General features: G+C 52.1%; 1 protein-coding gene across 1 annotated transcript; it reads left to right on the top strand.

The window, feature by feature from the left end:
- Positions 1 to 1,272: 1,272 nt before the first annotated feature.
- On the top strand, positions 1,273 to 18,275 carry GIPR (gastric inhibitory polypeptide receptor). The gene is made up of 15 exons (XM_049901656.1): positions 1,273 to 1,310; positions 3,237 to 3,380; positions 4,421 to 4,546; positions 5,776 to 5,871; positions 6,610 to 6,717; positions 7,517 to 7,620; positions 8,290 to 8,393; positions 8,542 to 8,686; positions 10,076 to 10,235; positions 10,446 to 10,506; positions 10,817 to 10,886; positions 11,009 to 11,097; positions 11,186 to 11,324; positions 16,550 to 16,591; positions 16,684 to 18,275. Exons 3-15 carry the CDS (start codon positions 4,459 to 4,461, stop codon positions 16,885 to 16,887), a joined length of 1,410 nt encoding a protein of 469 aa, XP_049757613.1. The 5' UTR covers positions 1,273 to 1,310; positions 3,237 to 3,380; positions 4,421 to 4,458; the 3' UTR covers positions 16,888 to 18,275.
- Positions 18,276 to 19,987: the final 1,712 nt, after the last annotated feature.

The following is a 19,987-nucleotide window of genomic DNA, read 5'->3' as shown; positions in this document are numbered from 1 at the left end:
CCAGAGGACCCCAGGGGGGCTGGGCTGGGCTGTGCAGGGGGGCTGGGCTGCGCAGGGGGGCTGGGCTGTGCAGGGGGGCTGGGCTGTGCAGGGGGGCTGGGCTGTGCAGGGGGGCTGCGCAGGGACCCAGGCATCTACCTGTACCCACCTCCTCCTCCTGTACTCCATGCTCACTCCCCACTGGGTCCTGTGTTTTCCTCAAGGGGTGATGAGGTGGGGTGGACAGCTGAGGATGGAGCAGGAGTGGAGGGCTGATGATGGAGGGGGTGAGGAAATCTGCACTACAGCAGCCTGAGGCCACCCCGTTCGTCTCCCGGTCTCCTGATCTTGGTCATCTCTGTCCTCAGGACCTGGTCTTTCTGGCGCTCTCACCCATCCCATCACTGTCTCTCCCGATATCTTGATCATTCAGTTTGTGTCTTCTCTTGGTCCCTGCTTTCTCTCCCTTGGTTTGTCTTTCTCTTGGTCTCTTTCTCCACCCTTCTCTTGATTTCTCTGTCTTTCCCTGTTGTCTTTGTCTCTATCTCTTGATCTGTTTCTCTCTTTCTCTTGGTCTCTCTCATTTTCTCTATCTCTTTCTGTCTTCCTCTCTCTCCCCCTCTGGGTCTGTCTTGGCCCTTGGTTTCCTTTCCCTCTCACCACTTCAATCCCTGTCCACTGCTTCCCCTTCCTCCTTGCTTTCCCCTCCCCCTTCTCAGTCTTCCCACTCCCACCCCTACCCTAGGACCTCAGCCACCCTACCAATCCATCACTTTGCCTCTAGGCATCGCCCAGGCCCGGGTTCCTCTCCCCCAGCCCCTTCCCCCCAGCCCCAGCAGGGGGGCCAAGGAGAGACCCCACAAGCCCAGCTTCTCCCCGAGGTGCCGGGCAATCTCACACTCCCTCCCCGCTCCACTCCATGAGAGCAGCCTTTCCCAGGACCCAGAGGGCACCAGGAATGTGGGGCAGAGAGCAGGGAGGCCAGCCAGAGACCAGGAAGTGAGGGATCCCCCTGGCCCTCCCAGCCTGGCCTCCTTCCAGCCTCTGGTGCTGGTCCCCCTACCACCCCTTACTCCCTGCCCTTCTTGGGGCTGCTTCTGGGCCTCAGTTTCTCCTCTCCAAAATGGGCAGACTCGACCCTGCCCCCTTCTCTTAGATCCCAGGGGAACTCATGCTCATGAACGTTAATCACATGATTTATGTGGGACAATTGGTGGTTTGTGTCAAAGGGACGCAAGGGCGCTGAAAACGGGAACTCAGTTGCTAAGCCCTCTCCTCTCACATGAAATTTTAGGACAAAGGAAGAGACTGGAAGTAGAGGTCCTAAGAAGGTGTGTGAGTCAATAGTGACCATGACCATGGGACTGGTGAGACTAGGGGTTAGTGTATGATTGTGGGGTGGTGGGATCGTGGTGTGTGACCCTCTGTGTGACTGTGTGTGATTGTGGGGTGGTAGGATTGTGGTGTTGACCCCGTTTATGACTGTGTGTGATCGTGGGGTGGTGGGGACATGATGTGTACCCCTACTGGGTGATTGTGTGTGGCTGTCAAGTGCGAGTGGGGCTGTGATGGAAAGTTGTGTGTCTGTGTGATAGGACTTCATGAGGGAGGGTGGCAGTGTGACAGTGTCATGCTGAGAACTTGAGAGAGTGTGTGTCTTAGTGACGACTGGACCTGTGTGTAGGGGTGTGACTCTGTGAACTCTGGGGGTGATTATGCGAAGTGTGTGAGACTGTGTGAGAGTGTCAACAAGTGTGTGTGTAGGTTGTGTCACTAAAGTACCAGTGACTATACAACCGTGTGTGTTTATTGCACCAATAGTAATTTCTGAGCCCCTGCTCTGTACTCAGACCTGTGCTGGACTATACTGGGCACTCAGCAGTGACCAAGATGCCTGGCTCTGCCCTCGTGGGCACATGGGCCATTGGGAGAGATGGATGGTGATTGTAATGTGACTAGTGATTGTGTGGACACGTGTGCATGACAGCATCACTGAGACTGTGAAGCTATGATTGTGTTACTGTTGGTACAGGAGTCCACTGCCCTGGGCGTGTGGCTGTGTGTCACTGTGTCAGCCTGGGGGTGAGAGACTTTGGCTCTTTGGGTGTGACCGTGGGAAGGTACACCTGGGAATGACGTGTGACTCTATGAGTAATCGTGTGAGATTCTGCAACGGTGTCTCTCTGTGGCTCAGGTGGTATATGTAAAAATGGCGTGGCAGGGGTGTCTGACCTCTCCTAACTATACCAGGGGGAAGGAGATTCAAGATCAACAGCCCAACGCTGATTCCTATGAGGCAAAGGTCAGACATACCTCCTCTCGCCAGCCCTTTTTACCAATTCTGACACCGTCTGTCCTTCCCACGGCACTCTCTACTTCTCTGCTGGGTTCGATAATTCGTTGCAATGGCCACCCAGAACTCACAGACAATACTTATGATTATGGGGTTTATTAGGGAAGTAACGAGTTACAATTCTGGTTCAGGAACACTCAGGATACAGTTCTTCCATCAGGACAGCCTCTTCTCAGCCGTGCCCAAAGGCTGGTCTCGGCCTGGCCTCTGCCCTGCTTGGGCAAGTGTTACAAAGCTCTTTTAGTTCTGCTGGTAAGTGCCCAGAGGCACCCCACTCTGCCAGTAAGCCTGCCACCTAAAGGCGCTCAGCTTTCTCTTTCTGTGGGCCAGGAAGCCCAACCGCTGTCTCCTGTGGTCTCCTTCCTGTGCTGCCACCATTTCTCTGCTGCTGCTTCTCACCGTCTTTGGTGTTACAGCTCTCTCTTTAGGTCCTGGTTCCAGGAGCTTCTCAGCACAGAGATTCAGGGCCCAAAGTACACACCCCACTCCTGGCTCTTCTTTCTTGGTGGTGGTGAGATCTTCTCTTCCCCGCTCTGGGACAGCTCATTTTAAGCCTAGTGGGATGGTAAAACTGATTAACCCCTTCCTTAGGGCTCCATACACTTTATTTGCATGGTCCCATTCAACCATTGTGTGTGAATCACAAACGCTATGGCTAGAAGGTAATTCACTGTGCCACAGTATGGGTTGTGTGAGACGCTGTGTATGTGACTTCGTGGCTGTTGCTCTGTGTGTGAGTGACTGGGTGGGAGGTGTGCTGTGTGACTAGGGGGCTGTAGGTGGGCCAGTGAGAGACCGTGCATGGTGGGGGGTCCTTGGGACAGTGACAGTGTGACTGCTCTTCCACGTGACCTGGAGTGACTGTGATACTTACATGCCATGGTCCTCCTGTGCTGGATCTTAGCTGGAGCTCTCCCTCCTGTTCTGGGTCCCGCCCTGGCTCCGCCCCCTCCCACCACCCCAGGCTGCCAGCGCCTGTCACCTCTTCCAGTGCCCAGACAGGCAGTGGAGACGGCAGCAGCAGCAGCTGAAGCGGCGGCAGGAACAGGTGAGCATGAGTAGAGCTGGGGGCAGGTGAGGGCTCTCCCAGTCCTAGCCTGTTCCTTCTGCCCCCATCTCCCCCTCAAGTCTCTGGGTTTCTCTCTCTCTCTCTCTCAGCCTATACCTTTGTCTCTTTCTGTCTCTCAGTCTCTGTCTCTTGGTGTCTGTTTCCATATCTCTCAATCTGTTTAGCCTCCAGAAGGCTTTGCTTCTGTATCTCTGTCTCTCTTTCCCACTCTGTCTCTCTCCTTGTCTTTGTCTCCTGGTCCACATATTTGTCGCTTTCTATGTCCCTTGGTCTCTAGTCTCTAGCCGTGTCTCTCTTTCTCTGTGTGTCTCTAGTCTCTGTATTTCTGTCTGGTATGTCTCTGACTGCGTGTCTGTCTTCCAGGGGGCTCCTTCTGAGATTCTCCCTACTTTCCCCTTTCCCTTTCCCTACGTGGTGCCTGGTAGGGGGGCGGGGGATTTTGGACCAGAGGTTTCCAGGTACTGAGCCCCTGCAGATGTAAGCCAGGGTCTGACGCCTCTCTAGTCTCTAAGGATTTGGATGTTGGGAGAGGGGCTGTCCTGCCGATCCTGGGTTTTCTCCACAGCGGGGAAAGTTTTATAGGGTCAGGTTTTTCTGGGCCATTTGAAACCCCCGAGAGTGGGAACTCCGATGGGGGACTCACGCTCCACCCTAGCCTTAGCTGACGGTTGCTACTCCCTCCTCTCCAAGGCGGTCCCCAGAGTCTCTGGGTCTAGACTCCGGGTGACGCTGGCGCTTCCGCCCAGCGCAGCTCTAGGGCAACCGCCCCCTCAGCAAACACCCCCGCCCCCTGTCCACCGCCGCTGCCGGAGCAACAAACTGGAGGCGGGCCCGGCAATCGTGTGCCTCAGCCTCGGTGCCGGCCACTCCTCGCGCCCCCCCAATCCCGCGTGGGGCCGGGGTGGGGTGGGGTGTGTGTGGTGTGGGCCTCCGTGTGCAAATGCGTGAGTCCCCGAGGCTGGGGGCCACTGGGCTGCTCTGCAAGGCTGGAGGCGCCTAACTGCCCTGGGACCCTCCAGGCCGGACCGCTCCCACGTGACCTGACCCTTCGTCCCCCATGCCTGGCCATCTGCAAGATGCTGAGCCCTGGGTCCTGGCTGCTGCTGCTGCTCTCACTGTGGGGGCCGCTGCTTCGGAGGGCGGAGGTGAGGACCCACGAATCGCCAGAGTTCAAGGCTTGGAGGGAGGTTTCGGGACGGTTTTAAGTCTTCCCCCATCAGCAAAGAGAGTTTTAAGATTGTCCCGCTTCAGCACAGGCATGTCTACGGAAAATAGCGCCTATGGCAAACACCGAAATTGCGTCCCTGTCCAACCATCTGACAGCCATCTTTTAGAAGACTTAACATACCATATTATCAGCTCAAAAATACAAGTCAAGCTCATTAATCTCTGACTTAACACATTATGGCACTACCTGAAAATGACAACTGCACGGTCCTTGCTTTCACCGATGAAAATTGGTCTATGACGTGCTCAAAGTCATTTTTTCCAGTTTCTTCTCTTTCTACACTCAGCACAGCAAGGTGACATAGTCTGCCTTGACCCATGGAATCTCTCAAATAAAAAAGTATTGGTTTTAATTTGCCGAATGATCTCTGACAGCTGGCCATAGAAACTGTAGTGGTTAATAGAAGCTGCTCAGTGGCGCCCGCCCCCACGTCCTCAAGTGGTGCCCAGGGCATGTGTCATACCTTAGACATGCTTCTGCCTTGCCCAGATTCAAGTTCTGGTGGCTGTTTCCACTCCCCAGTCTTTCCCCCATAGATCCCCCTTATGGCTTCCAGCCACCTCCTTCCTAATTTTCTTGGAAGTTTTCAGCCCTTCCCCCTTCCCAACCAGCAACTCCTCCGGTGGTTTCTAGGCACCCCCCACCCAAGTCCCCAACAGTGTATTCGGTTTGTTTGTCTTAATAGACTTTTTTTTTAGGTTTACAGAAAAACTGTGCAGAAAGTACGGAGTTCCCGTATGCCCCTCCCCCCCAGCATTCTGTTTCTCCTTTTATTAACAGCTTGCATTCCTGTGGTACATTTATTACAATTGATGGATCAGTCTTGATATATTATTACAAACTAAAGCCCATAGTTTACATTAGGGTTCACTCCGTGTTGTACAGTCTTATTGGTTTTGACAAACGCATAATGTCATGTGTCCACCACTGCAGTATCACACAGAGCAGCTTCCCTGCCCTAAAAATGTCCAGTGCTCCACCTGTTCATCCCGCCCCCCGCCTGAGCCCTTGCAATCACTGACCTCCCCTGCGGTTCTTAGCTAGCCCCTTCAAGGATCTCTGGGGTGTTTCTGGCCCACACCAAACGTGCTTACTGGGGATGGGGTACGTCTGGCGGGATCTTCCTTTCTCTCTTTTGGTGGACAGGCTCTGAGGGGCAGACGGCGGGGGAGCTGTACCTGCGCTGGGAACGGTACCGCAGGGAGTGCCAGGAGACCTTGAAGGCCGCAGCGCCCCCCTTAGGTGCGGCGGGGAGGCTAGCGGCAGGGGGTGGGGCTGAGGGTGAGGGGCGGGGCTTAGGGCGGGCCCAGGGTTGCCGGGAGGGGCCTGGAGAGAGGCTTGAAAGAGGAGACATCTGTGGTAGCTGTGGGCTGGGTCCGAGGGGCTTAAGCGGAGCCGGGAGTAGGTGGGAGGGGCCTGGACATAAATACAGCGGGGACTGGAGCAGGGCCCTATTGGTAGGAAAGATGGAGACGAAGCTTGAAATGGGAGGAGTCTTGGGCGGGGCTTGCACTAAGAGGTGAGGCCTCAAATGGACCACCAAAGGTGCAGAGTATAGGGCGCAGCCTAGGGAAGGAACCTATGGTGGGCAGAATATGGGGCGGGGACTTGCTCAGTGCGAGGAGCCCACACTGGGGGTCAGAAGGTGGGAGGGGCCTTGGCTTGGTCAAACCAAACCCCATTGAGGTGGAGTCGATGCCAACTCATAGCGACCCCATAGGGCAGAGTAGAACTGTCCCATAGGGTTTTCAATGAGCGCCTGGTGGATTCGAATTGCTGACCTTTTGGTTAGTAGCGGTAGCTCTTAACCACAGCCACCAGGGTTTCCTTGGGCTGGTGGGAGGAACTTTCTGCGGAGCTTGGACCAGATCCACTCCAGGTGGGTGGGGCTAGGGCGAGACTTGCGAGGGAAAGACTGAGTCCGGGCTGCAGGAGCTGAGCCCTAGGTCCTGGGCGCCTGCCCACCACGCCCACCCCTAGGCCTCGCCTGCAACGGGTCCTTCGATATGTACGTCTGCTGGGACTACGCTGCACCCAACGCCACTGCTCGCGCCTCCTGCCCCTGGTACCTGCCCTGGCACAAGCACGGTGAGGCGCCCCCTGGACCCCACCCCTCCCCAGACACAAAGACCCCCGATCCGTGCCCCAGACACCCCTCCAGCTCACCTACACCCCATCTCGTGCTCCCCTCTGTCTGGGTTTCTCCTCTGCCTGTCCAGCCCTGGCTGGGTGACCCTGACCCTGGCACATAGTGTCCCTTTTTTGTCTCCCAGGACAAGTTTTTTTTTTTTTTTTTAATTGTGCTTTAGGTGAAAGTTTACAATGCAAATTAGCTTCTCATTCAAAAATTTACACACAACTTATTTTCTGACATTGGTTGCAATCCCTGTAATGTGTCAGTACTCTCCTCCTTAACCACCTCAGGCTCCCCGTGTTCATTCATCCAGTTTACCTGTCCCTTCCTGCCTTCTCGTCTTTGCTTTTGGGCAGGTGTTGCCCATTTGATCTCGTAGACTTGATTGAACTAAGAAGCATTTTTCTCACGTGTGTTATTGTTCGAGATTCTTATTTTCTCTCCTGTTCCTGAATCTCCCTCTCTCTGGGCTTCTTGGTCTTCCTGGCCTCTGTGTCCCTCAGTAGCTATGTTGCCTTGGGCAGGTTTAAATTCTTTGTGTCTCAATTTCCTCATCTGTAAAACAGAGCTGATGATAGTACAAATTTCATAGGGTTGTTATGAATATTAAATGAATTAATGTATGTAAAGTGCTACATAAGGGTTTGTTGTCATCATCACTCTGGCCTTCTCTCTGCCTTTGTCTTAGTGTGTCTTTCATTCTCTTTCTGTCTGTCTCTGTGCCTCTGATCCCTCTTCCTTGTTTCCCCACAGTGGCCACGGGCTTTGTTCTCCGCCAGTGTGGCAATGATGGCCAGTGGGGACCTTGGAGGGACCATTCCCAGTGTGAGAACCCAGAGAGGAATGGAGTCTTCCAGGTGTGAAGATGTTGGTGGGCAGGGGAAATGTAGGTTAAGGCATCCAAGAGGAAAAAAAGGGCAGCACCCTCAGGCCAAGCCTGAAACCCCTGGTACTGTTCAGGACTCTGGGTTGCAAGTGATAGAAACCCAACTCAATTTTGCTTTAAGGAGAAGGAAAGAGAAATGTATTGGCTTCTGAGGTTGAAAGTATAAGGCTACAGCTTCAGCCACAGCTGGATCTAGGTGTTCTAATGATGTGATTGCAAGTCTCTCTCACCATAACATGTCTGTGCTCCTCTGTGCTGGCTGGTCTTATTTCTCCAATGGAGTGGCAGAGTTGGCCCGCATTAGCACCAGGTTTACATGCCACAAACCCAGCAACACTATGGAAAACCTATGTTTTCATTCTCAGTAGCTCCAACGTAACGTCTCATTGGTTTGGTTTGGGTCATATGCCTGCCCTGAACCAGTCACTGTGGGAAGTGGGTGTTAGATAGAATACCCTGATTGGCTGGGCATGGATCACATGCCCAGTCCTGGAGCTGAGGGGCGGAGTCAGCCCCACCCAGGCAAAGGTAGATGGTTCCGCAAGAGAAAATTGGGCTGCTGGCAGGAGTAAAGAACCCCTTCTAGGGCTGAGGGAAGAGCTGAGTCCTCTTCCCATGTCCCCCTTGCCCCTCTACCCAGGACCAAAGGCTGATCTTGGAGCGGCTGCAGGTCATGTATACTGTTGGCTACTCCCTGTCCCTTGCCACCCTGCTGCTGGCCCTGCTCCTCTTGAGTGTCTTCAGGTAGGGCCCCCATTTGCCCAGTAAGAGGGAATAGGCAGGCTCTACCACTTCCAAGCATCCACTGGCAGTTCTATGGGAAGGGCTGGGGCGGCTTCTATGTCTGAGGACTGGTCTCCAGGGGTCCCCAGACTGCTTCCCGATTCTCCAGGAGGCTGCGCTGCACTCGCAACTACATTCACATCAACCTGTTCACCTCGTTCATGCTGCGGGCCACAGCCATCCTCACCCGAGACCGTCTTCTGCCCCCACCTGGCCCCTATCCTGGGGACCAGACCCGGACCCTCTGGAGCCAGGTAAGCATGATCCCACCACTTCCTCAAATGGGCATCGGCCTACTTTGGATCGGTCAGGAACTTCCCAATCCATTTACTGCCTCCTACACCATCAGTGGGGACAGTGGTGGTTCAATGGTAGAGTTCCCAGCTTCCATAACTGGAGAGCCGAGTTTGATTCCCGTCCAATGCACCCATCAGTCAGTGGAGGCTGCGTGTTGCTATGATGCTGAACAAGTTTCAGCAGAGCTTTCAGATTAAGACAGACTAGGAGGAAAGGCCTGGAGCTCTACTTCTGAAAATCAGCCAATAAAAACTCTATGGATCACAATGGTCCGATCACATTGCGCAGGGCGGCCCCATGAGTAGGCGGCTGAGCATACTGCCACTAACAACAACTCTATCAACACGTTATCTCTCTAGGCTCCTTCAAACACATTTTGAAAGGCACCCTCCCAACTTGACCCCCCCTATCATTGAATGAACTCTCCCACCTATCATTTAAATTTACCACCATCACCCTCTATGGTAGAATCCAATTCCTCTGTCTCATTATCTCAGGCATCCTTGGATTGTCCACCGATGAGAGAATCCACATGCTGGAGATGAGGCGGGACAGGATGGGAAAAACCAGTTGGTGGGGGGGTTTGGTGGACACCAATTGTTACTTGGAGATAGAGCAGGAGAAGATTATTAGGGGGTAGGGTACACGGGGTGGGAGAAACTATGTGGTAGGGAGACTTCGAGAGTTCCAGTTGTTCCCAGGCAATAGAGTGGGAGTGAGTATACCGCTGAAGTGGTAGGGTAATGAGGTGGGAAAATCGAGGTGGCAAGATGGGCCATACCATTGTTACCAAGCCATGGGGGTGGAAGAGTCCATATGCTGGTGGGAGAGGGTGGTGAGTGGGAGAAAACTTTTGAAGGGTAGATTTCAATTCTTTGAAGGAGCTGGGGTGGGGAAGACCATATTTTGGGGGATTTGGGAGAAACTCTGATAGCAAGAGGGAAGATACCAATTGTTAAGAAGGCTAGAGTGGAAGAGTCCATTTAGGGGAGGAGGTTGGAGTGAGAACTAACCAGTTGTGGTGGAGTCGATTCCCACTCGTGGCGACCCCATGTGTGTCAGAGGAGAACTGTGCTACAAAGGGTTTTCAATGATTGATGTTTCAGAAGTAAATTGCCAGGCCTGTCTTCCGAGGCACCTCTGCCGGGACTCAAACTTCTGCTCTTTTGTTTAGCAGCCACACACATTAGCTGTTTGTACCACCCAGGGGCCCCAGAGTGAGAAACCAGCCCTTTGATGAGGATGTAGCCTGGGAAAAGAACCTTGGATAGCAAGAGATGGTGGTGAAGGGGGGACCCCCTGGGAGCCCTGACTGCTCCCCCTCCCCTTCTCTGGCTGACCCCTAGGCACTAGGCGCTTGCCGCACGGCCCAGATCATGACCCAATACTGCGTGGGCGCCAACTACACTTGGCTGCTGGTGGAGGGCGTCTACCTGCACAGCCTCCTGGTGCTCGTGGGAGGCTCCGAAGGGGACCACTTCCGCTGCTACCTTATCCTGGGCTGGGGTGAGCCCCGACCCCAGGCCTGGCCCAGCCCAACGTGCCTGCGCCCGCCCCTGACTACCCCGTTAGTTGACCTCAGGGAATCTCCTCCCCTCTCCAGGCTTGGCCTCCCCACCTCGACTGGGGTTTCCCGCGGGTCTTGGGTCTGGCGGGGCCTGTGCGCACGCTGACAGCTGCGGCGGGGTGGGGGGGTGGGGGTCGGGGTCTGCACAGGGGCCCCCGCGCTCTTCGTCATTCCCTGGGTGATCGTCAGGTACCTGTACGAGAACACGCAGTGAGTTGCGGGGTCTGGGGCAGGACCTGGGAGGTGGGCAGGGCTTTGAGGGGTGGCCAGGGGGGTTGGAGGGAGTGTGGGCAGGGCTTGAAGGGAAGGCGGGCGGGGTCTAAAGGAATTGGGGAGCTTGGAAAGGTTGTGCTGGGGACTACTGGAAGAGAGAGTGGGCGGGGCTGAATAGTACTGGGCGGGGCTTTAAATTAATATAGGTGAGGCCTTAAGGAAGGTGGGTGGGGCCTGACGAGTGAGTGTGCAGGACCCTGTGAGTATAAGGGCTTGTTTATCTCAGCTCTTCCCCCGCATCTCCCAGGTGCTGGGAGCGGAACGATATTAAAGCCATCTGGTGGATCATCCGCACCCCTATCCTCGTGACCATCTTGGTACGGCCGGCCCCGTCTCCTCCAGGCTGTCCTCCGGGACTTCCAGCCCTGGGAAGCGGACACCCTCTTTCCGCTCCCCTAGGGCGGAGTGGGACTGTTTGAGGCTCTATCTCTCCCCCCAGATTAATTTCCTCATCTTTATCCGCATTCTTGGCATCCTCGTGTCCAAACTGAGAACACGGCAGATGCGCTGCCCGGATTATCGGCTGAGGTGCGGGCGGGGGCCTGGACGGAAGGACAAGTGCCACTGGGTGTGATGGGGGCTCGGGACGCGGGGCCACTGCTGCCTCTATCCCCAGGCTGGCGCGCTCCACGCTGACGCTGGTACCCCTGCTGGGCGTCCACGAGGTGGTATTTGCGCCCGTGACGGAGGAACAGGCCCGGGGCACCCTGCGCTTCGCCAAGCTCGGCTTTGAGATCTTCCTCAGCTCCTTCCAGGTGCGGGGGTGGTGGTGGTGGTGTGCCAGGGTGCTAAATCCTTTGACCTAGAACCCTCCTCCCCAGTCATCCTCTGGTCCAGCCACTGAGTGGGGGGCTTTCACCATTGGTTGGGATTTCATCATTCATTGAGCACACAGTACTGAGCGAGCGCTGCCTGGGCTGGGGGAAGGGGCTGGGACCAAGGCTGAGTGGCCCCGGCAGTACTGCCTCCCGCTCTTCACAAAGGCAGAACTCTGAGGCCAGACAGACCTGGGGCCAAATGCGGGCTCTGTCACTTCCCAGCTGCTTCTCTTTCCAGGTGGATGAGTGGTGTTGGCTAAATGTCTTCACCTTAAGGTGGGGACTAGGGTGAGGCAAGCAGGTGCCTGTTGTTGTTAGCTGCCATGGAGGTGATTCCAGCTCATCATGACCCCAGGTGTTACAGAGGAGAGCCCAGCACCACAGGGTTTTCTCAGCACATGGGGTCGCCATGAGTGGAATCAACTTGATGGCCACTAAAAACAATCTTTTTTTTTTTTTGGCATTAAAGAACAAATTTATTTGCTCACAGTTCAGGAGTCTTGAAATTCAAATGCAAGATATGGCTCTAAGTAAAAGTCCTCTTTCTATTTCAGCTTCTAGTAGCTGCCAGCAATCCTCGGAGCTGCTGCACTTAGATGCAGCTGCCATGTGTGTCTGTCTTCATATGGGATCTTCCCCCTGTGTGTGTCTCCTTGTCTATTCTTTTTTAACAACTCAGAAGTGATTAGATTTAGGACCCACCCTACTCAGGTATGACCTAATTAACATAACAAAGAAAACCCTAGTTCAAAACAGGATCACATCCATAGGTATAGGGGCCAGGACTTCAGTACATTTTTTTCTTATATTTTTATTGTGCATTAAATGAAAGTTTACAAATCAAGTCAGTCTCACATACAAAACCTTATATACATCTTGCTATATACTCCTAGTTGCCCTCCCCCTAATGAGACCGTACACTCCTTCTCTCCACCCTGTATTTCTGTGTCCATTCAGCCAGCTTCTGTCCCCCTTGGCCTTCACATCTCCCCTCCAGACAGCAGCTGCCCACATATTCTCATGTGCCTGCTTGATCCAAGAAGCTCACTCCTCACCAGTATCATTTTCTTGTAGTCCAGTCCAATCCCTGTTTGAAGAGTTGTCTTTGGGGATGGTTCCTGTCTTGGGCTAACAGAAGATCTGGGGACCATGACTTCCAGGGTCCCTCCAGTCTCAGTCAGACCATTAAGTCTGGTCTTTTTGTAAGAATTTGAGGTCTGCATCCCAGTGCTCTCCTGTTCCTTCAGGGATTCTCTGTTGTGCTCCCTGTCATGGCAGTCATTGGTTGTAGCCGGGCACCATCTAGTTCTTCTGGTCTCAGGCTGATGTAGTCTCTGATTTACGTGGCCCATTCTGACTCTTGGACTCATACTTACCTTGTGTCTTTGGTGTTCTTCATTCTCCTTTGCTCCACGTGGGCTGAGACCAATTGTTGCATCTTAGATGGCCACTTGCTAGTGTTTAAGACCTCAGACGCCACTCTCCAAAGTGGGATGCAAAATGTTTTCTTAATAGATTTTATTATGTCAATTGACCTAGATGTCCCCTGGAACCATTATCCCCAAACCCCTGAACCTGCTATGCTTGCCTTTGAAGCGTTCGGTTTATTCAGGAAACTTTGCTTTTGGTTTAGTCCAGTTGTGCTGACCTCTCCAGTATTATGTGTTGTCCTTCCCTTCACTTAAATTAGTTCCTATCTACTATCTAATTAGTGAATCCCCCTCCCCCTTTCTCCTTCCCTCCCCCCTCTCATAACCATCAAAGAATATTTTCAACTCTGTTTAAACTGTTTCTTGAGTTCTTATAATAGTGGTCTCATACAATATTTGTCCTTTTGCAACTAATTTCACTCAGCCTAATGCCTTCCAGATTCTTCCATGTTATGTTTCACAGATTCAACGTTGTTCTTTGTGCATACTATTCCATTGTTGAATATACCACAATTTATTTATCCATTCATCTGTGATGGGCACCTGGGTTGCTTCCTTCTTTTTGCTATTGTAAACGGTGCTGCAATGAACATGGGTGTGCATGTTTCTGTTCGTGTGACAGCTCTTACTTCCCTAGGATATGTTCCAAGGAGTGGGATTACTGGATCATATGGTAGTTCTAGTTCTAGCTTTTTAAGGAAGCGCCAAAACGATTTCCAGAGTGGTTGTACCATTTCACATTCCTACCTCTAGTAATGTTTTGTATACTGTTTCTGCCATGTGTTAGGGCTCCTAGCATTGTCCCTATTTTTTTCCCATGATCTTTATCGTTTTAGATTTTATATTTAGGTCTTTGATCCATTTTGAATTGGTTTTTGTTCATGGTGTGAGGTATGGGTCTTGTTTCATTTTTTTTTACAGATGGATATCCAGTTATGCTAGCACCATTTGTTAGAGACTGTCTTTTCCCCATTTAGTTGACTTTGGGCCTTTGTCAAATAACAGCTGCTCATATGTGGATGGATTTATGTCTGGATTCTCAACGCTGTTCCATTGGTCTGTGTATCTGTTGTTGTACCAGTACCAGGCAGTTTTGACAACTGTGGCAGTATAATATGTTCTAAAATCAGGTAGTGTGAGGCCTCCCACTTTGTTCTTCTTTTTCAGTAATGCTTTACTTATCCGGGGCCTCCTTCCCTTCCATATGAAGTTGGTGATTTGTTTCTCCATCTCATTAAAAAATGTCACTGGTATTTGGATCAAAACTGCATTGTATCTATAGATCTCTTTGGCCAGAATAGACATTTTTACAGTGTTAAGTCTCCCTGTCCATGAGCAAGGTATGTTTTTCCACTTATGTAGGTCTCTTTTGGTTTCTTGCAGTAGTGTCTTGTAGTTTTCTTTGTATAGGTCTTTTATGTCTCTGGTTAGATTTATTCCTAAGTATTTTATCTTCTTAGGGGCTATTATAAATGGCATTGATTTGGTGATTTCCTCTTCGATGTTCTTTTTATTAGTGTAGAGGAATCCAACTGATTTTTGTTTATCTTGTATCCTGATACTCTGCTGAACTCTTCTATTAGTTTCAGTAGCTTTCTTGAGAATTCTTTAGGTTTTTCTGTGTATAAGATCATGTCATCTGCAAACAGAGATACTTTTACCGCTTCTTTGCCAATTTGGATGCAAAAACAACAATCTTAGTGAAAGCAAATCACCAGGCCTTTTCTTCTGTGTTACCAACGGGTGAGTTCAAACTGCCAACCTTTTCGCTAGTAGCTGAGTGCTTAATGGTTTGTGCCACTCAGGGACCTAGCAGGTGCCTAAGGCACAAAATTTAAGGAGGCAGAATTTTCGCTTGGGGCAATGAAAATATTTTGGAAACAAAGAGTGGTGATGCTTGCACGACATCGTGAGTGTGTTAATGCCACTGGATCGTACACTTGAAAATGGTTAAATTTTATGTTGCATATATATTTTACCGCACACACATACACACAATTTTAAGGAGGCACTCATTCCAAAATCTCAGGCCAGCCCTGCACTTGCTTGTCTCACTCTAGTCCCAACCCTGCTTCACTCTGTGAGGCCTCAGTTTCCTTATCTCTAAAGTGGGGACAAGACCAGTCTCACCTCACAAGACTGTTCATTCATCGGGCAAATATTTATTGAGCACTTATTATGTGCTAAGCACTGGTCCAAGCCGACTGTGGGAGTACAACCAAGAACCAAAAGGATAAAGGCCCCTCCCTGCCCTCTAGTGGAAGAGACGAACAGTAAACATATAATATGTAAGTAACTCGTACAGGGAAATCCTGGTGGCTAGTGGTTTAGGAGCTACGGCTGCTAACCAAAAGTTCTGGCGGTTCAAATCCAGTAGGCGCTCCTTAGAAACTCTATGGGGCAGTTCTGCTCCGCCCTATAGGGTTGCCATGAGTCGGAATTGACTGGAGGGCAATGGGTTTTGGGACAAACAATAGTGACATGGTAGTGGGGATGGGAGAGCAAGAAAAGAGAGTTGAGGAGGAAAGGACAGGGTTACTGTTTCAGACAGAAGGTCAGTGAAGGCTTTCCTGAGAAGGAAGCCTTGGAGAAGGTGAGGGGAAACATCAGGCAGATATTTTGGGGAAAAGTTCCTGGAGGAGGAACAGGGAGTGCAGAGTCCCTGAGGTGGAGAGTACTTGGTGTGACTGAGGGAACACGGGGAGACCAGGAGGCCTGAGGCAGAGGGAGCTGGCAAGAGCGAGGGGAAAATGAGGTCAGAACTGTCAGGGATGGGGGCAGATGGTGCAGGGCCTTAGGGAGGACTTTGGTTTGACTCTGAGTGAGGCAGGAGCCCCGAGAGGGCTCTGAGCAGGGTTAGATTTTAACAAGATCATGGGAATAATAATAAGATTGGGAGTCCCTGGATGGTGCAAATGGTTAAGTGCTTGGTTACTAACTGACAGGCTGGCAGTTCGAGTCCATCCAGCGTCATCTTGGAAGAAAGGCCTAGTGATCTACTTTTGAACGATCACAGACATTGAAAACCCTATGAAGCGCAGTTCTGCTCTGACATCCATGGGGCCCCCATGAGTGGCTGCGGGAAAGAATAGGTAACACTATGTGAGTGACATCCAGCTTTTTATATATTAATAATGTCAGTGTTCTTGGGTACCATCAATTCCGGTTCATAGCGACAACAAGAGCTGAACTGTCCCATAATGTTTTCTTGCCTGTAATTTTTATGGGAGAAGATTGCCAGGTCTTTCTACCGAAGAATGGGTGGGTGGGTTCAAACTGCCAAACTTTTGTTTAGCAGCAGAGCACTTAACCTTTATACCACCAGGGCTCCTTATATTTATAATAGCTCAATTATCACAACCACCACTCTTATTATTACCCCATTTTCTAGATAAGGAAACTGAGCCAAGGAGGGGCTAAGGAGCTTGTGAAGTGGGGAAGCAGGTTTCAAACCCAGGCAGCCTATCTCCAGAGTCTCCTCTTCTCAGCCCTGCCCTGTATAGCTCAGCAAAGCTGTGAGGTTGAGGGAGTGAGCCAGAGCCAGGGGAGAAGGAAGCTGCAATAGTTTAGGACGGGGAGGGGGGAGTCTGAATCGACTGCACAGCAACGGGTCACAGCACCAGGGCGGATGCAGTCGCGTGGTGTGTTGCCGGCTAAGGGTCAGAGCGCACTAAAAAAGGGTGGTTCTAATTCTGTGTCCACCTGGGATTTAACTCCACCCTTCTCTGGCAGGGCTTCCTGGTCAGTGTCCTCTACTGCTTCATCAACAAGGAGGTAGGGAGGCCCTGCCCGCCCGCTCGCGCCCTCTGGCGGCTGCGCTGGGAAAGGCGCGCTGTGCACCGCCTCTGAACGCGGTCCAATTGCAGGTGCAAGCGGAGATCCGCCGAGGCTGGCACCGCTGCCGCCTGCGCCACAGCCTCGGCGAACAGCACCATCCACCAGACCGCGCCTCCCGGATCCTGCCCGAGGACCCTGGCCCTGGCAAGGTCCCCACCGGCCGCGCCCTGTCCTTGGGGACCCTCCCAGGGTCTGGGGATGAGGCCAGCAGGGTTTTGGAAAGTTACTGCTAGGCAGTGGGTTTCCGGTTTCCATTCAGTTAACACGTTATTTATTGAGCGCCTACTGAGTGCCAGGCTGGGCGTGGGGGGCGCTGGGGAAATGGGGGAGAATGAAACAAAACACCAGGTCCCCCCCGGAGTCCTGGAGCCCACAACTGGGTGAGGAAACAGATGAAGACAAAACATCAGGTTAGACACTTTGGAATGGCTTATGAAGGGAAATTAGAAGGGGGCCTAAGGTGGTCAGGGAGGGCTTCTCTGAGGAGGTGAGATTTAAGCTATGCCTGGTAGAGGTGAAGGAGACAGCTTTGGAAAGAATGGGGGGATGAGATTCTAAGCAGAAAGAACAGCATGTTCAAAGGCCCTGTGGCAGGAAGGAGCTTGGTTTGTCTGAGGGGTAGAGAGGAGACCTGTGTGTGGCAGAATGGAATAAGTCAGAGCCAAGAGATGGGGACAGAGAAGGGGCAGGGGCTTCAGAGTCTGGATTTTACTTCAGGTGCATTGAAGATTCTTAGCAGGACCATCTCAGGGGCTCATGTCTTAAACAGATCCCGCTGTTGTGTAGGCGAACAGACTATTGGGCGCAGGGGTGGATGCTGGGAGCCCAGTGAGGAGGCAACTGCAGGTGGCTGGTGGCCACAGGGAGCTGAGAAGTGGTCAGATTCTGGAGACAGCTAAGAGGACCTGGCGATGGGTTTAATGAAGAAAGTGCATCCAAGAGAAGTGGCAAGGAGGAACTCCGGGTTTGGAATGGTGGCGAAAGGGACAGGGAGATGGATTTGGGGTGGGGCAAACCAAGAGTGCTCTTGGACCTGTTAAACAATGCCTGTAGGACACCCAAGGAGAAGTGGATATAAGGGTCTGGAGCTCCCAGCAGATAGGAGCTGGAGATAGAAATGTGAGAGGCACTGGCGTCCAGAGAGGAGAATTCTGGGTGGAGATATGAACATGGGCAATTTGGGGTACACCTCAGAGCTGAAACTGGAGAGGCCTCGCTTCCGTCCAGAGTGACCAGGACCACCATTAGCTGGGGAGTATGGGTGCAGACCCTCACTACCATTTCACAGATGAGGATACTGTGGCTCCATCCTGCTGCCCGACAGTTCAGACTGCTTTCGAGATTAATACTGATGCCAGTGGGCGGCCCTTGGGCACTGGGAAAACTAGGAGGAGGCCGGAAGCCTCGCTGTGGCTGGACCACCTATACACATGCGAGACCCTCCCTCCTTAATTCCCTCCTCCACACACATACTTAGATTCAGTTAGTACTTGGGTGTTGATTTTCCCTGGGGTCCCCAACTCCCTGGAAAAATGTGCCCCAGAGCAGCTGAACTCAGAGCCTCCTCAAAGTTGTGACCTGCTGGGGTGGTGGCCCCAGGGTAGGGCCCTTGTAAATAAAGCATGAGAAATAATTATTTGTCACATTTTTTGAGTCGGAAGGACCCACTTTGAGAAGAGGGGCTGGGTGCGGCCAGTGGTGACCAGGACAGCACTGCTCCACTTCAGCCAAATATCGCCAAAGAAAAGGTAGACACTGTGCTGCCACTGTCCCCACTGCCTAGAAGCCCCAACCGGGAATGTTATATGTAATCTGAGGCTTAATCATTTGCAATGTATACAAATGAAAATTATGTGTCTACATATATACATGGAGCCCTGGTGGCACAGTGGTTAAGAGCTCAGCTGCTAACCAAAAGGTCAGGAGTGCAAATCCACCAGCCACTCCTTGGAAACCCTATGGGGCAGTTCTACTCTGTCCTATAGGGTCACTGTGGGTTGGAATCGACTCGATGGCAACGAGTTTGGTTTTTTTGGTTTATATGTATCTATGTGTGTGTGTGTGTATACATATATAAAGGAGCCCTTGTAGCACAGTGGTTAAAGTGACTGAATGCTAACCAAAAGATTGGTGGTTTGAAACCACCAGCAGTTCCGCAGGAGAAAGATGCGGCAGTCTGCTTCCACAGAGATTTATAGCTTTGGGAACCCTATGGGGTCGCTATGAGTTGAAATTGATTCGATGGTAATGGGTTATGTGTCTACATATACAAACATGTGTTTGTGCCAATCATTTTCCGAGGGCTGCTTCTCAGAGGTAGTTTGGGAATTATAAAGAGTGTGGGCTCTGGATCCTAACAGTGTGGCTCCAATCTTAAGTTTGGCTACTTACTAGCTGTGTAATTTGGGGAGAGTTCTCCACCTCTCTGTACCTGTCTCTACTTCCAGAAAATGGGCAAAATGATGTAGCTATATCCCAGGGTTGCCTGAGATTTAAATGAGTTCTTAGCTGCTATCAAGTCAGCCCCTGGCTCATGGTGAACCCACGCACGATGGAGTGAAAACTGCCTGGTCCTGCGCCATCCCTGTGACTGACTGTGGACTGGACTGCTGTGATGCAGTTTTTCAGATTTCCAGGCCTTTCTTAGTCTTAGCTGGGAATTTCACTGACACCTGATCAGCATCACAGCAACAGCAAGACTCCACTGACAGATGGGTAGGGGCTGCTCGTGAGGTGCACTGGCTGGGAACCGAACCCTGGTCTCCTGCATGAAAGGTCAGAGCCCTACCACTGAATCACCAGCTACCCTCGGCAAACGTTTGCACAGCACTAGTCCCGCTGCTTCTGCTTTAGCTTCTACCTCCCGAAGGATGAGCTGCTCAGAAGCCACTGGCGTGGGGTGGGGGAGTAAGGAGGAAATTAATACTGATGCCAAGCAGGGTGCCTACAGCAGGAATCTGCTGCCCACCTGCAAAGCGGGGAAACTGGTTCCCACCTTCCGGTGAAGACAAGTCAACAGCAGGGGAGCCGGCACAGAGATTCAAACCCAGGACTGCAGGGCTCCAGGGTTTGTGGTGCTCCTGCTCCTGCCTAAGAACCACATGCTTAGGGTGCCCTGTGGCGACACCAGTGGCCTCAGTTCACAGACGAGGATACTGTGGCTTCATCCGGCTCCCCAAGCGAGAGTTAAGACTGCTCACAAGCCTGGCTCCCTGGGTTGGAACGCTGCTCCATCGTTTCCGAATTGGGTGACACTTACTTTCTCTAGGCCTGTTGCCTCACCTTCCGTCCCATGGAGGAAGACGTGGCAGTCTGCTTCCGTCAAGACTTACC

The sequence above is a fragment of the Elephas maximus genome, chromosome 11 (genome assembly GCF_024166365.1).
Source record: "Elephas maximus indicus isolate mEleMax1 chromosome 11, mEleMax1 primary haplotype, whole genome shotgun sequence".
In the NCBI taxonomy this organism is placed as follows: Eukaryota; Metazoa; Chordata; class Mammalia; order Proboscidea; family Elephantidae; genus Elephas; species Elephas maximus.
This window is presented reverse-complemented; position numbering and strand designations above follow the sequence as displayed.